Raw genomic sequence first — 16,116 nt, 5'->3', positions numbered from 1 at the left:
AATTACAACCACCATCATACTTTAGTGATGATTTTTTACAATTGATTAAAATTGCAACGATTATATTAGTTTAGGGTCAAATGGATACCAAGTGGGTCAAAACGGATGTTTTTCCCGATAATTAGGGGTGTAAAAATACAAACCAAGTCGAACCAATTCGAATGAGACTTATCATTATTCGAACCGAACCGTTCAGTTCACGGTTTAACTGAACCGACTCATTTGAGTTACGTTCCACGTTTCCAAATTTCATCGCTTTCAGCTGCCGTTTTTCAATCAGTCTCCACCGTCTGTCTCTCTCTCGCAATCAGTCTCCGCCGTTCCATTCTCCGTCGTCGGTCTCTTAGTGGCTCTCTCTCTCACAATCAGTCTTCACGTTTCCGTCGTTGAAGGTCTTTCGTGGAATTTTTGTTCATCTTCAAGTAAGTTTTTCTTCTGAATAATTACTTATCGTCAATCGATCTGCGATGAACATCAAGGTGAAGGCTAGTTTCCTTTTTCCTTTTTGTGAATTGGGTGGATTTTTTCTTTTTGTTTCTGGAAATTTTATGATCTGGGTCTGAGATATTTTTTCCCCTGAAAAGAAGTATGACCGAAGCACGTAAGTTTTCTGCTATTGAATCGATTGACTCGTCTTTTCGTCTTCGGAGGTCCAATCACATGAATTTCCTTCTATGGTTTAACCTGTGATTTGGGGTTTCTTAGAACGCTTTTGTTTTCTTTTAGTAGTTGTAGAAAAAGACAACGGAGATTTGATCCTATTTTTCCTCCCGCGGCGAGTGGAGCTGGGCATTTCCACAACCCCATTGCCATCGCCATTGTTGGAATCTCGTGGTGCGGGGTTTAGTTTCAGGGATTCAAATGAGTTTCTGCAAATGTTCTATAAATGATATGAGTTGAAATCAGAGATAACTCTGGAGTTTCTAACTCTGGAGTTTCAGCTTTGTAATTTGATGGGTAGAAAGGAAGAAAAACGGGTAAATTGAAGATGGGGAAGAGAAGGGGTTGCAGGAAAGAGCTGAAATGAAGCCATGGACCCTTCAATTTTAGGGTTTATCCATATTTGCCAATAAAACATTGAGATTTTTCACCCTTTAAATCTTGAAACCCAAAATTCAAAACACAAGAAATTTACTTAATTTACTTCTGTAGTTTTGTTATTATTAGTTTTTTTAACGAACAGACTTGCTTTCCTCTTGAGGATGTTTTCGGATTTGTAGTTTAGTTTTCTTTGTTTTTTGTTTTTATTTTTATCTTATTTTTATTGAACAGGAGTCGATGCTCAGTAATGCTCATGAATTTTGTTTGTTTGGTTTAAGTCTTCTTAATGGTTCTTCATGGGTGTCTCAGGTCATTCAGCGTTGCATGCTGTCCTTGGGTGAGCTAAAGATTGAATTGAGTTATGACGTCTTTTGTAAAGCCAGAGAATGCTTTAAAACGAGCTGAAGGTGAATGAACATGATGTTTTTCTTTTGGATTTGCATTTGCTATAGATCGAGTTGTATTTGTGAGTATGTCATTAATTTTTTGAGAACTTTGTTTAAGTAGAATGCTTGGTTCTTTTGACGAATTCTGGTACTTTAAGTCCTCAAAATTCAATAAATGTTTTCCCTTTATTGTTTGTTGGGAAGTCGGTTTAGTATAAGCGTCTTGAGTGAGATTGAGATACACATTACTAGTGCGTTGACGATTTAGTGATTTGACTTTGGTAAGTTCTTCTGAACTCACTTCCTTTTCGTATTTTATGATGAAAAATAGAGTAGGGAAAGAAAAATAGCACACAAGATTTTACGTGGAAAACCCTAATTAGGGAGAAAAACCACGAGATAAGGGAATTCTTATTAGAAAACTGATACAAAGAAATACAACAGACCACCAGCTTAAATAGAGAAAAGGGAAACCCTAGGGTACAATAAAAAAGACAAAAATGCCCCTAGAGTGCAAAACCCTAATTTCAACACTCCCCTTCAAGTTGGGACGTAGATGTCAATAAGACCCAACTTGCTCACACATGCGTCAAACAACTGTCTGGGTAGTCCCTTTGTTAGGACATCTGCAATCTGTTGATTGGAAGGAATATAAGGAACACAAATGTTGCCACTATCAAGTCTTTCTTTGATAAAATGCCGATCAATCTCCACGTGCTTTGTTCTGTCATGTTGAACAGGGTTATTTGCTATGCTTATGGCTGCTTTATTATCACAGTAGAGTTTCATTGGACCGGTATGCTCTTGATCAAGGTCTTTCAAAACTTTTTCAAGCCAAATCTCTTCACAGATTCCTAGACTCGTGACCCTGTATTCTGCCTCGGCGCTACTTCTGGCAACGACACCTTGCTTTTTGCTTCTCCATGTAACAAGGTTGCCCCACACAAAGGTACAATACCCTGATGTTGATTTTCTGTCTATTACAGATCCTGCCCAATCAGCATCAGTGTAAGCTTCGATGCATCGCCTTTCAGTTTTCCTGAACATCAAGCCTTTCCCTAGAGAGGTTTTCAGATATCTCAAAATGCGCTCTACTGCCCTCATGTGTTTTTCGTATGGAGACTGCATGAACTGACTTACCATACTTACTGCATAAGAGATGTCGGGTCTAGTATGAGAGAGATATATTAATTTCCCAATAAGTCGCTGATATCTTTCTTTCCTCACTGGAACACCTTTACTCATATTACTTAACTTTGCATTTGCTTCTATAGGGGTATCAACTGGTTTGCAACCCGTTATATTTGTTTACTTAAGCAAGTCCAGAGTATATTTCCATTGGGAAACTGAAATTCCTTCTTTCGATCGAGATACTTCCTTTATCTTAGTTTTCCAAGGTCCTTGATTTCGAATTCTTCAACCATCTTTACCTTTAATCGGTCAATCTCTGAGGTATCATCGCCTGAAATAACAATGTCATCAACATAAACAATCAAAACTGCAATTTTTCTGGATACTGACCTTTTAGTAAACAGAGTATGATCAGAATGACCCTGTTTATATCCTTGCGACTTTACAAACATAGTAAATCTGTCAAACTAAGCCCTTGGTGATTGTTTTAGCCCATATAAGGACTTTCTTAATCTGCAAACTAGGTGATTAAACTGTTTCTCGAATCCTGGGGGAGGACTCATATAGACTTTTTCCTTCAGTTCTCCGTTAAAAAAGGCATTCTTCACATCAAATTGGTGAAGGGGCCAATCCTTATTAATTGCAACAGAAAGGAGGACCCGAACTGTGTTTAGCTTCGCAACCGGCGAAAAAGTCTCGGAATAATCAACCCTAAAAGTCTGAGTAAACCCCTTGGCAACTAATCTGGCTTTGTATTTGTCAACTGTTCCATCGGGCCTATACTTTATTGTGAATACCCATTTACTTTATGACCACTTGGAAGATTGATTTGATCCCACGTATGATTTTTCTCGAGAGCTCTCATTTCTTCCATAACTGCGGCTTTCCATTCAGGACTTTCCTACGCTGTGTGTATACTGTTTGGTATCACCACTGTGTCTAGGTTTGTAGTGAGGGCCTTGAACTCAAGAGACAAATTACTATAGGACAAGTAACTCTGCAACGGATATTTAGTACATGATCTAGTACCTTTCCTTAGGGAAATCGGAAGATCAAGGGATTCATCTTTGTCTTTACTTTCTTATGACATACTGTACTCACCCTCCGTTCGTTCGGTCGGTCGTTGGTTGTCTTCGTCTGTGCACGACCGAACCAGATGGGTACCTGCGAGCTGGTCGTCTTCGTTTGCGCACGACCGGACCAGATGGGTAGTTGCTGGTTCGTTGGTCACCGGTTGCTGGGTCTGGCAGCTGGTCATTCAGTCTGCGAAGGGGTCAGCCGGCGGTGGGTAGGGCGGCGACGGCTGGTTTTCACGGAAGTGGGGAAGAAGAGATTGGAAGTACCTGTCAATGGCTTTTTGGATAATACTGGGTTATTGGTTTGGGATTCTCCTGTTGGATTTTCCTCAACGGTGGCCAGGGTTTTGTCTCCATGCTCTGATACCACGATAAAAAAATAGAGTAGGGAAAGAAAAATAGCACACAAGATTTTACGTGGAAAACCCTAATTAGGGAGAAAAACCACGGGATAAGGGAATTCTTATTAGAAAACTGATACAAAGAAATACAACAGACCACCAGCTTAAATAGAGAAAAGGGAAACCCTAGGGTACAATGAAAAAGACAAAAATGCCCCTAGAGTGCAAAACCCTAATTTCAACATTTTATAATAATTATAATTATAATATAATGTGTATAACATAATTTTACGGGTAGTTAGAAAATATTAGAAAATCATTGAAATATCTCTTTTCTAGTTCTAGGCGCATTAAATGTCAATCTGCCTATGTTGTTACTTGTGTTTTTTGTTACTTGAGTTCCATGTTTGTGTTTCTAGTCCACCACCTGTGGATACTTCATGTGAGGTAGGGAATCGGTATCGGATACATATGAGATACCAATACTCCGAGATACTTCCTAAATATGTATCTGATACGGGATTTGGCGTATCTATTTTTTTTTTTTTTAAATATTGGATACATGTGTCCCCTTCTAGATTCGTGAAGGGGGCACACTAGACCTTTTTTTTTTTAAAGAAAAAAAGAAAAGCAACTCATTTAATCTTTCCCAAACCAAAACTTAAAAAAAAAGGTAAGGAAAAAAACCAAACCCTAGAATCATCTAATCTTCATCTTCACGACTAAGTCCCCACAAAGTTATGCAAAAAAAAAAAAAAAAAACAATCCACTTGAATATCTTCAACAATTCAACAAAGAATTTTATTTATCTTCATACTTCTGCTTTTTTGATCGATATGACTCTAGCGTGCCACCAACCTTTTCGATTGTATTCTATTGACTATTGTATTTCAATATCTCTAATGTTGCCTTTTGTATTGTATTTCAATGTTTGTATTGTATTTTGTGTTATTGTCACTAACTTGACATTTTATGTTTTTTAGTGGATTATATTGAGTATCTTTATGTTAAATTTACATATATCCTAGAATCTTAGAAAAACTAATCCTCAACATATTGGTATCCTAGGATTTTAGAGATTAACGTATCAACGTATCCTACGTATCCGTATCCTATATCTGTCTTTGTGTCAGTGCTTCATAGTCCACCACTGTTAATCTATTTGCCCTATTTTGAAATTTATGACATGTCTATTGTTTTCTTTTTTTGTGAAATGAAAGCAAGTATTAAGTTTATTCTTCTTGCATGAATTCAGAGCTGATAAATGTTGGCCAGAAGCAAGATGCCTTGCAAGCCCTTCATGATCTTATCACTTCAAAGAGATATCGAGCATGGCAGAAACCTCTTGAGAAGATCATGTTCAAGTATGTTGAACTCTGTGTGGATATGAGGAAAGGAAGGTTTGCTAAGGATGGTTTAATTCAATACCGGATTGTTTGCCAGCACGTCAATGTTACTTCTCTAGAGGAAGTAATCAAGCACTTTATGCATCTTTCCACTGAGAAGGCAGAGCAGGCTCGTAGTCAAGCTCAGGCCTTAGAAGAAGCTCTGGATGTTGATGATTTGGAAGCCGATAAAAGACCAGAAGATTTGATGCTTAGTTATGTCAGTGGTGAAAAGGGAAAGGATAGATCTGATCGCGAACTTGTTACCCCTTGGTTTAAATTTCTGTGGGAGACATATCGAACAGTTCTTGAGATACTAAGGAATAACTCAAAGTTAGAGGCACTTTATGCGGTAGGTCATGACTAAGCTAGTTATTTGGTGTATGCGTTGTTGAGTTAATTTTTCAGTTGAGAAGTATGTCATACCTAAAACTTTTAGTATTTCGGTGGAACTTTATTTTGGGCCTGACAGTAGTAGTTAAATCCCTGCCATATTGTAACTTAGCTTCCTATTGGTTCTAATGGTTGGAGGATTTAAGAAAGCTTTTTTCATCCGTTTCTGGAAGTTATGTTTAGGGCTCTTTGGGCTAATTTGCCATAAGAATTTGACTTTTTTGGGTTAAATCACAAGTTTAGTCCTTACCCTGTTAGCTTTGTGTAGATTTGACCCCTAAACTTTAAAAGGTATCTAATATGTCCATGTACTTTCAACTTTGCGTCCAATAGGTCATGAACTGTAAAGTGTCTTTTAAGTCCTTAAATTTCAATTGTGTTATAATAGGTCTCAAAAATTGGCATAATAGACATATAATTGGACGTTTGGGATAAATCTTATTAGTGAAACTGACTATTTGAATGGAAGTTTGGCATAAATCTTATTTAGTGAAACCGACTACTTGAAATTCAACTGATCCTCCATTTTCTTCTTCTCCTTGCGAAGGTGAACATTTTTTTTTATCATAAAATGAAATCTCTCTGGCCTCCTTTTTGGTATTTTTATTAATTATTATTGATCAGTAATAATAATGTTACTCATTTTAATTCTGCTGGTGTTTTTCATTTGTAGATGACAGCCCATCGTGCCTTCCAGTTCTGTAAGGCATACAAAAGAACAACCGAATTTCGCAGATTATGTGAAATTATCAGAAATCATCTCGCTAATCTCAACAAGTATAGAGACCAAAGGGATCGGCCTGATCTTTCTGTTCCAGAGAGCTTGCAATTATACCTTGACACAAGATTTGAACAGCTGAAGGTTGCCACAGAGCTTGAGCTCTGGCAGGTCCGAATTTTTCATTCTGTAAAGAGAAGTGGGTTAATGTCCAGATTTCAAAAATTCATATAAGGATTTCTTCTCTACAAATAATGTCAATTGTAAGGTTCTTTTATCACCGATTTTTACAGGAAGCTTTTCGTTCTGTGGAAGATATTCATGGTTTGATGTGCATGGTGAAGAAAACACCTAAACCATCCTTGATGGTGGTGTATTATGTCAAATTAACAGAGATATTCTGGATATCAGATAGCAATCTTTATCATGCCTATGCATGGCTTAAACTTTTCTCCATTCAGAAAAGTTTCAACAAAAATCTAAGCCAGAAGGATTTGCAGCTGGTAGCTTCGTCTGTTCTCTTAGCAGCTCTTGCAGTGCCCCCCTATGACTCTAAGCATGGTGCCTCCCATTTAGAACTTGAACACGAGAAAGAGCAAAATTTGAGGATGGCTAATCTTATAGGGTTCAACTTAGATTCCAAACTTGAAAGTAGCCATGTGGTAAAACAATTTGCTTAATTGGATTTTCTTTTATGTTTTCACAGCCTGAACATTACCTTACTTTCTTTCTGTTATGTTTCATCCAGCTTTCAAAGTCGAATCTTCTTTCTGAACTGGTATGTCTTATTCATTTTACTTCATATTTTGTTGAGTATTTCCCGTACTCAATAATTCTAGTTCTATTTGCTTAGTAGATTTTTGCTTTCCTTTAGGTGTCTAAAGGAGTCCTGAGCTGCGCCATTCAGGAAGTTAAAGATCTCTATCATCTTTTGGAGTATGAATTCTTCCCTCTTGATCTTGCAACAAAATTGCAACCCTTACTTAACAAAATATCAAAGCTTGGAGGTAAGCTTTCATCAGCTTCATCTGTTCCTGAGGTGCAATTGTCCCAATATGTTCCGGCTCTTGAAAAACTTGCTGCCCTGAGGCTGCTTCAGCAGGTACTGTCTGCACAGCTTTTATATATTGTGAACCTTGCAATGGTATTGCTCATGAATAAAGAAAAAGACATTGGTTGGTAACTTCGTTTTGATGCACTGAACTTTTTATTTATCCATGTTACGCCAGGTCTCCAAGGTGTATCAGACTATGAAAATTGAAAGTCTATCGCAGATGATCCCATTTTTTGATTTTTCTGCCGTGGAGAAAATATCAGTTGATGCAGTTAAACAAAACTTCATTGCCATGAAAGTTGATCATTCAAGGAACATTGTGTTATTTGGCAGTTTGGTATTGAATTTTTTCTTTTTGTCTTCTTTTTCGTTTCCTCTCTTTTTGCACAAAGGGACAAGGCTGCTGAGATTTAAGCCATGCTCGATTGTTGCTTTTTCCTTAATGTTAATGTATCCCATCTTATTTTTCCCAACCCTTGTGATTTTGGGTTTCTTGTACAGATGACTTTTTTTCGGAGGCCAAAATGAGATTTGACCCAACTCTTAAAAACTCACATTTTTTGGCCTTTTGCTTACGTCATCATTGGATATAATTACCAAAACAACTAGAGATGCATGCATGATCGGCTGGCTCCTCGATTCTCGATCTCGCTCCTCGCTTCTCAATTCACGATCGCTCTCCTTCCTTCTCAATTCGCTTCCTCAATGTTTAAAAATTTTTCGCTCCTCCATTCTCGCGCACCTTGCTCCTTGATCTCACTCTCTCTCCGATTCATGCTCGCTTTCCATCCTTCCCAGGAAAAAAAAAATTGCACTCCTCGATTCCTCTCCAAATTTTTCTCCTTGAAGAAGGGGGAATTGGGATTGGTTGATCGAAAACTCTACTAAGCTGGATTTGAGAGGGAGAGAGGGGAACAACAGGTTGCTGATTGAAGAAGTTGAAAGGATAATTAAAAATTTGAAGAAGTTGCAGATTGTTCAAGAATAACCAAGAAAAAAAAAACTTTGAAGAAGGTTGCCTCTGTATTGGTGATAGCTATCGCGTGGTGTAAAAAAAAAGTTGCAGATGGAAGAAGGAGAAGGAAGAAGGTACAAACTGAAGGAAGAAGGTACAAACTGGATCGAGGAGCAACAATCGAGAAGTGAAGGCCATCATGCATACATTTTTGGTCGTTTTGGCAATTTCACCTCATGCTGATGTAAGCAAAAGGCCAAAAAACATAGGTTTTTGAAAGCTTGATCAGATTTCTTTTGGACCTCCAAAAATAGGCCATTGGCACCGTTTTCAATATGATTTTGTCTCTGCCTTTTTTGATGTGTTAGTTCACATCATCTTCAACATGTCTTTAGATCTTATTCAATTTATTAATATTGAATTTAAAGGAAGGACTTTATCTTTTTCTGTTTTTTTATTAGGATTTAGGGAAATTGGTCTTTCCTCAGTTTTCCTGTATATTTTAAATCGATGTTTATAAGCACAATTGTTTCTATAGAGTGGAGATAAAAAATAAAAAAGCATAATTGTTTTTTATGCATCACTTTAGGGTATTGAATCAGATGGGCTTCGAGACAACCTGACCGTTCTTGCTGAATCCTTAAACAAAGCAAGAGCTATGATCTATCCACCAGTTAGGAAAGCCTCAAAAACAGGTGATAGATTGCCTGATTTGGCAGATATTGTTGATAAAGAGCACAAGAGGTTGCTTGCTCGGAAATCAATTATTGAGAAAAGGAAGGAAGAGCAGGAACGACAACTTTTGGAAATGGTACCCTTATCAGACGCTGAATAGCCATATTCATTTTTTCTGTTGTGGTGTATATATAAAAAATGTGGTGAACTGTGTTTAGGAACGTGAGGAGGAATCAAGAAGGTTGAAATTACTGAAGATAACTGAAGAAGCTGAGCAGAAGCGGCTTGCTGCAGAATATGAACAAAGGAAAAACCAACGGCTTCGTAGGGAAATAGAAGAGCGAGAACTTGAAGAAGCACAGGCTTTACTACAGGAAGCTGAAAAACGTATTGGTAAAAAGAAGGGAAGCAGGAAACCGGTTCTTGACTCTGTGAGTTATTTTTTGTTGATTCTTTTTAGGGAAATTTTTATCGATAGAAAAAATGTCAAACCTATTTATAGAAATAGAAAAAAAAAAACACCGATAGACACTGATAGACTTCTATCAACATCTATTACTGACAGACACTGATAGACTTCTATCAACCTCTATTAAAGAAGATTAAAATTTTGCTATTTTATATAAATAGTTTCCCTTATTTTTCTATTTTTGAAAATCCTCCTTTATATATATACACATATATATTTTATATTTTGGAAGGATGTTGGATTGATTAATAACAATGGGTATATATCTCCAGGAAAAGTTGTCCAAACAAACTTTAATGCAGTTGGCCCTCACCGAACAATTAAGGGAGAGGCAGGAAATGGAGAAGAAATTACAAAAGCTAGCCAAAACTATGGATTATCTAGAAAGAGCAAAAAGAGAAGAGGCGGCAACGTTAATTGAAGCTGCATTTCAGCAACGTTTGCTTGAAGAGAGAATGATTCATGAACGTAATCAGCAGGTCTTGCTTTCTGAATGATTTTTTTCAACAGATTGAAAGAAACTATGACTATCTATGATTATATGCATTTGGTTGTAGTTATTTATTTATTTATGAACTGTGAATATATTATATACACACATATATAAACACACATATATACGCAAATATATTTACACATATACATACATATATACATATATACACATATACATATACATATATACATACATAGATATATACATAGATATATATATATATATATACACATATACATATACACATATACACATATACACATATACATATACACATATACATATACACATATACATATACACATATACATATACACATATACATATACACATATACATATACACATACATATATACATATACATATACACATATATACATATACATATACATATACACATATATACATATACATATACATATACACATATATACATATACATATACACATAATACATATACATATACATATACACTATATACACATATACATATAACACATATAATACACATATATCATATACATATACATATATACACATATATCATATACACATATATACATTACAATATATCACATATAACAATATACATATATATATATACATATACATATATATATATACATATACATATATACATATATATATATACATATAGATAGATATGTTAGTGTATTTAGGGAACACAGTAAATTAAACATGTATATGGTATGGCTATATCATCCAGATGATAATAAAGGGCTTTTCATGCAGCAAGAAAAGGGTGGATATATTTTTTGTGGCATCAGGTGCTGTTTGCACATTGGCCTAAACTTAAATCAAAGTGTTGAAGCCTCTAATAAGTTTTTATCTCTTTCATGTTTTGATTTTACTTTGTGTAGCTTCTGTTTCTGTGCCTAACATTCCAAAGCATAGTGACTAGCAGAAAGGGGAGCATCTAACATATTGCAGTGCTTATCTGTTTTGACTTTTTGGTTGTGTTTATGGGAATTTGTTCTTTTGAGTATGGTGTTGGAGACTAGGATGGTGACATGGAGGATGGCTAAAGTATTTTCAGGATGTACTACAATTTTTTGGTTGTGTTTATAGTCATGGGTGGGCAACTACAATTTTGCTGGCTTGTAAGTTGACACATGCCACCTCGTGTCTTTTATGCCTAATGATTCTCCAATTGGCGAAAGAAACCTTCAACACATTCCACCTGTATCTTGAGTAATGAACTTACATGGAGAGTTAATGAGAAGTGGCTTGAATTGACCACATAATGTCATGTTGTGAGGGTGGAAGAAAAACTAGCAGAACACACATTACTATTCATGGAAGCTCTCTCCAGTAGTATGAAGAGAAATAGCTCTGATAACAACTTCTGGTTTTCTGGGTTAAGAGAACTGAAAAGTGGGTTGTGGACGACAATCTTATTGCATGTTTTGTAACATGAAGCCAGTTAGTGCAGTAAACTTATTGAAAAATGGTTATTCTTCTAATGAGGTTAGGAATTTGTGCCGAGTGAGGGAAGTTGCAAAAAAAGTTGGTGCAGTGTCTTCAGAGTTTCTAACCCTGATCACCATAATCGTGAACTTTGATAAAGATGAACCGATGCACATGACCTATTTAGTGGCATTACCATTTCAATTACTACTTTTAATGTTTCTGATGTCAAAGGGGGAATTTTTTCTATGATTTTCTTACACAACATACGAATCTTACAATGTCCTGCTTTGTTTTGTATGGATTCCATCCATTTGTTATCCTTTACAAATTATTGTGCTTCCATTTTTGTGTGGTCAGATTTTTCCTGCTACAGCTGATGGTATTTTGATTTGTAGGTGTCTTTTAGTTCTATTTTATTAAAAGTGGGTTTCTTTTCTGTTTTTCAGCTGGAGGTTGAGTTAAGCAAGCAGCGCCATGAAGGTGACCTCAAGGAGAAGAATCGATTAGCGAGAATGTTGGAGAGTAAGGTTAGTAGTTAGTTTCGTATTGCTCTATTGGGTCAATCTTAACCTTTCTCTGCTCAAAGATATAGGATTGATTGGTTATCATGTACCGTGATCATGGTATTTTTTTTTATTTAAGGGAAAAATACCTTTTTAGTCTCTAGTTTTTAGGTCTAGTTTCTATTTAGTCGCTAAGTTTCAAAGTATAACATATTTAGTTCTTAAGTTGAGTTTGGTTTCAATTTAGTCTTTAGATTTCAAAGTATTACAATTTTACCTTTGACGATTGAGTTCCCTTTCAAGTTGGTCCCTGTATTTCAAAATTTACACTTTTAACCACGATTATTCACTAAAAATCCATTTTCGGTCGTTAGTGCTAATTTTTGTTAATAAGTTAAAAATCATTAAAATAATTATAATTAATTAAGTTTCTCTATTTTTTACACTTTTAAAATTAAATTTAGAATTGCACTTCATAATTATTTTTAATTAATTAATAGAAATTGATTTCAATGATTAAGCAATGAAAATTTGAGGTTATAAATGTAAAATCTTGAAACTTAGGGACTAAATTGAAACAAACTTCAAATCTTAAGGGTAAAATTATAATATTTTGAAATTTAGGGACTAAATTGAAACAAAACTCAAAATTTAAGGACCAAATGTGTAACATTTGAAAACTTAGGGACCGAATAGAAACTAGACCCAAATTCTAGGGACCGAAAAGGTATTTTTCCTTTATTTAATTATTTTGTGATTTAGAAAAATCTTATCAATACTCGAAAACAGTATAGATCTTCTTTAAAAGTCAACACGAAAATTTAGTGTACTTCTATTCATCAACCAACTTTTTTCTCCTCTAGGGTAGTGTGTTGTTTACGGATATTTCTGTTATCATTTTACTTCTCTTAAATATATCCAGAATCCCACGATATCAAATGTATAAATTAAGTTTAAATCATTGTTATTTTCTTTTATTTTTGGTTTAATACAACTTATTTACAATTGGAAGGCTCTCCCATACTGGGAGGGGTAAATCTCTACCTCTTGCCATAAGGCTGTCTTTCTACTCACATTTTTTTTTTATAAAAAAAATATGTATATATATATATATGTATGTATTAGTTTCCTGTAAAAATTGAAATTCAACAAGCTTCTCACTCATTAATGTTAAGAGCATTTCAAGTTTAATTAGTAAGTTTTCAATAATGTTCTCCAAAATCGCTCCTCTTTAATATAGTGATATCATTAATTGGATTGAGGGTGTTTGGTATTTTGGAACTATGTGATAGTTTTAACATTATTGTTCGATGCCTTGTATCTTTCTTGTGGGCGCTTAAGACGCAGCTTTTATTATTGTTATTATTATTTATTATTCTAATTTCTTAAGAAAAAATTATTATTATTATTTTATAATTTACTTCGTAGGTCTTCTGAAGTGTAACTTGACTGTAGGAATCTTTGCAGAAATTGACTTTTGGCACATGATTAAATTTAACCTTTTTTTGTTCAGAAAATTTTCCAAGAAAGAGTCATTAGTCTTCGCCAAGAGGAATTCAGCAGACGGAGAGCTGAGAGAGAAGAACATATCAGGCAAATAATTCAGGCCCGGAAAGCAGAAAGGGAGGCTAAGAGGAAGAAAATCTTTTATGTAAGGTGTGAAGAGGAGAGGATAAGGATATTACGTGAAGAGGAGGAAGCTCGCAAGCGTGAAGGTATTTGTTAAAATGTTCTGGCTTTTCTATGGGATCTAACATCATTTTCTGCTTTTTGAAAATCCCGTTTATGCATTTATGGATTAGTCCTGTTAGTTGGACATTATGAACATTGGGCGGGGGTGTTTAGAGAAGTTAGAACATGGACTGAAACAAACTTCAGAGATGGCTCCTTGGTTTGTTTATATCATGTACGTTCGTGTGTGGAGTCTTCATTTTTATATTGATGTGTTTGATAACATTAAGAAACCCCTCGACAAATAAAAAATGGCTCTTGAATCAACCACCGCCATCTACAAATGTACTAAATCCCTTTCGATGGTAGTTTTATTTTCCCCAGATAGATCCAGTGATCCAAGCTCATATTAAGGTATGGGGAGGTATGAAATATCTGAGCTTTTAAAATGTATCTTCTCAAATTTCTTTTTCCATCTTGTTCATTATCTTCTGGTTCTTGCTCTCTGATTCCGAAACTATATTTAGATCGCTGATATGCAAAATGTCTAGATATATAGTTTCTTTTTTTCTCTATTTTTGCTGATGGCATCTTTTGAGCTTTTGCAGAGGCCGAGAGGAGAAAGAGGGAAGAAGCTGAACGCAAGGCTAAATTGGATGAGATTGCTGAGAAGCAGAGACAGAGGGAGCGAGAATTGGAAGAAAAAGAAAGACATAGGAAAGAAAGTCTCTTTGGTGGTGGCAGATCAGCTGATGCACCTGCTAGACCTGACGTTGCTCCTGGTTCTCAGCTTCTGGAGTCCGGGACTGCTGCTCCTGCCACTGCTGCAGCTGCTGCGGCTGCTGGACCATCCCCAGCAAAATATGTGCCAAAGTTTCGACGGACTGAAGGCTCCCACCCTAATGCACCACCACCTGAATCTGATCGATGGGGAAGCAGCCGGCCTGATAATCGACCATCTCAGCCAGATAGCTGGCGCAGTGATGACCGTAAACCTGCATTTGGAAGTTCAAGGACATCATGGTCCTCATCCCGAGTTCCAAGTCGTGCTAGGACTGACCGCTGATTGTGGTGGCAGATGTGGGAAAGTTGATATGAATTCGGAAGTAAAATTTTGGGTTTGATCGGGGTAATCAAATCATTTCTTGGAAAAAAAAAATAATGACTTATTTTACTACTGAGAAGTGAAGGGAAGAAGCAGCAGCGAAAAAGTTGTAATATTTGTCATTGGTGGAAGAAGTGCCCTTTTGTTTTCTCAATTATATGAATATACTACATGACATGCCTACCAATTTATAGGCCGCCATTTTTTAGTATATTATCTTTTCCTTGGTTCTTTGTTAATTTGCTCTTCTTAAGTTCATCGTTATTGTTTTTTCTTCTTTTATAAACTTTCCATAGGATAGTTACTCTTGAAATATTTTCCACACGATCTTCTAGGAAATCGTTATATGTTTAAGAGATAGACCAACAATTCGCAGACCACGTGAATTTCAACTCATATGTTTAAAACGGTAGGATTTTCCCTATGTCAAAAATATATATTTATTTTACAGTTTTTAACATTTTGTTTGGGAATAAGTAATTTTCAATATTTTTAGTTTATATATAATTTTATTTTGAATATAGCTAATTAAATAATTACTTAATAGTAATTTAACATAATTATTACAAATACATGTTTGAGTTGTTTTCAAATATAAGAAAATAAGTCAATTTATTTACAAACATAGTAAAATATCACTCACTATCTATCAATGACACAATAATAGATATCTATCAATGTTTTTCATTGATAGACAATGATATTTTACTATATGAAATTCAACAATTTTGCTATCTAAAATAATTATCCTATTCTTTTATTAAGTAAATAATAATCTATTAAAATATTTTATTAATTTATTTTTACAATAAAAATTATTAAATGAATGCAATTTACTTATTTACTTAAATTATTAATTAATTAGCTAACAATATTTTAAATATATTTAACTAGTAAACTAGGATTATTTAAATTAGTTAGTACAAAAATTCATTTTTCAATAATAATAAGTGACTAGTTATGATTTTTTTTAATAATCAAATAATTATTTGTTGAGATTAATTTTAATTTAATTCTTCATTTCAATTTATACCCTTGAACTTTAGTGATTGTATCAATTTAAATCTCAACCTAATAATTGTATCAATGTAAATATTAATTTAAACCCTGAATTTTAGGGATTGTATCAATTTAAACCCTAAACTAATAGTTGTATTAATTTAAACCCTAAACTTTTACAATTATATCAATTTAAACCCTAAATTTTTATAATTGTATCGATTTACACCTTTTTTCAGATTTAGTTTGAAAAATATTATAAATATTTAATTTTTCTTTTCAATC

The 16,116-nt window shown here is 34.8% G+C and overlaps 1 protein-coding gene across 1 annotated transcript; it reads left to right on the top strand.

The window, feature by feature from the left end:
- Nucleotides 1-259: 259 nt before the first annotated feature.
- On the top strand, nt 260-15,071 carry LOC120082948 (eukaryotic translation initiation factor 3 subunit A-like). Its single transcript, XM_039038386.1, has 14 exons — nt 260-422; nt 1,351-1,448; nt 5,231-5,712; nt 6,427-6,642; nt 6,765-7,133; nt 7,220-7,249; nt 7,346-7,573; nt 7,701-7,862; nt 9,070-9,291; nt 9,374-9,586; nt 9,897-10,103; nt 12,000-12,080; nt 13,570-13,771; nt 14,336-15,071. Exons 2-14 carry the CDS (start codon nt 1,403-1,405, stop codon nt 14,791-14,793), a joined length of 2,916 nt encoding a protein of 971 aa, XP_038894314.1. The 5' UTR covers nt 260-422; nt 1,351-1,402; the 3' UTR covers nt 14,794-15,071.
- Nucleotides 15,072-16,116: the final 1,045 nt, after the last annotated feature.

This window comes from Benincasa hispida, chromosome 8 (genome assembly GCF_009727055.1).
Source record: "Benincasa hispida cultivar B227 chromosome 8, ASM972705v1, whole genome shotgun sequence".
NCBI lineage: Eukaryota > Viridiplantae > Streptophyta > Magnoliopsida > Cucurbitales > Cucurbitaceae > Benincasa > Benincasa hispida.
Note: the sequence above shows the minus strand (reverse complement) of the source record. Positions and strands in the feature narration are given on the sequence as shown.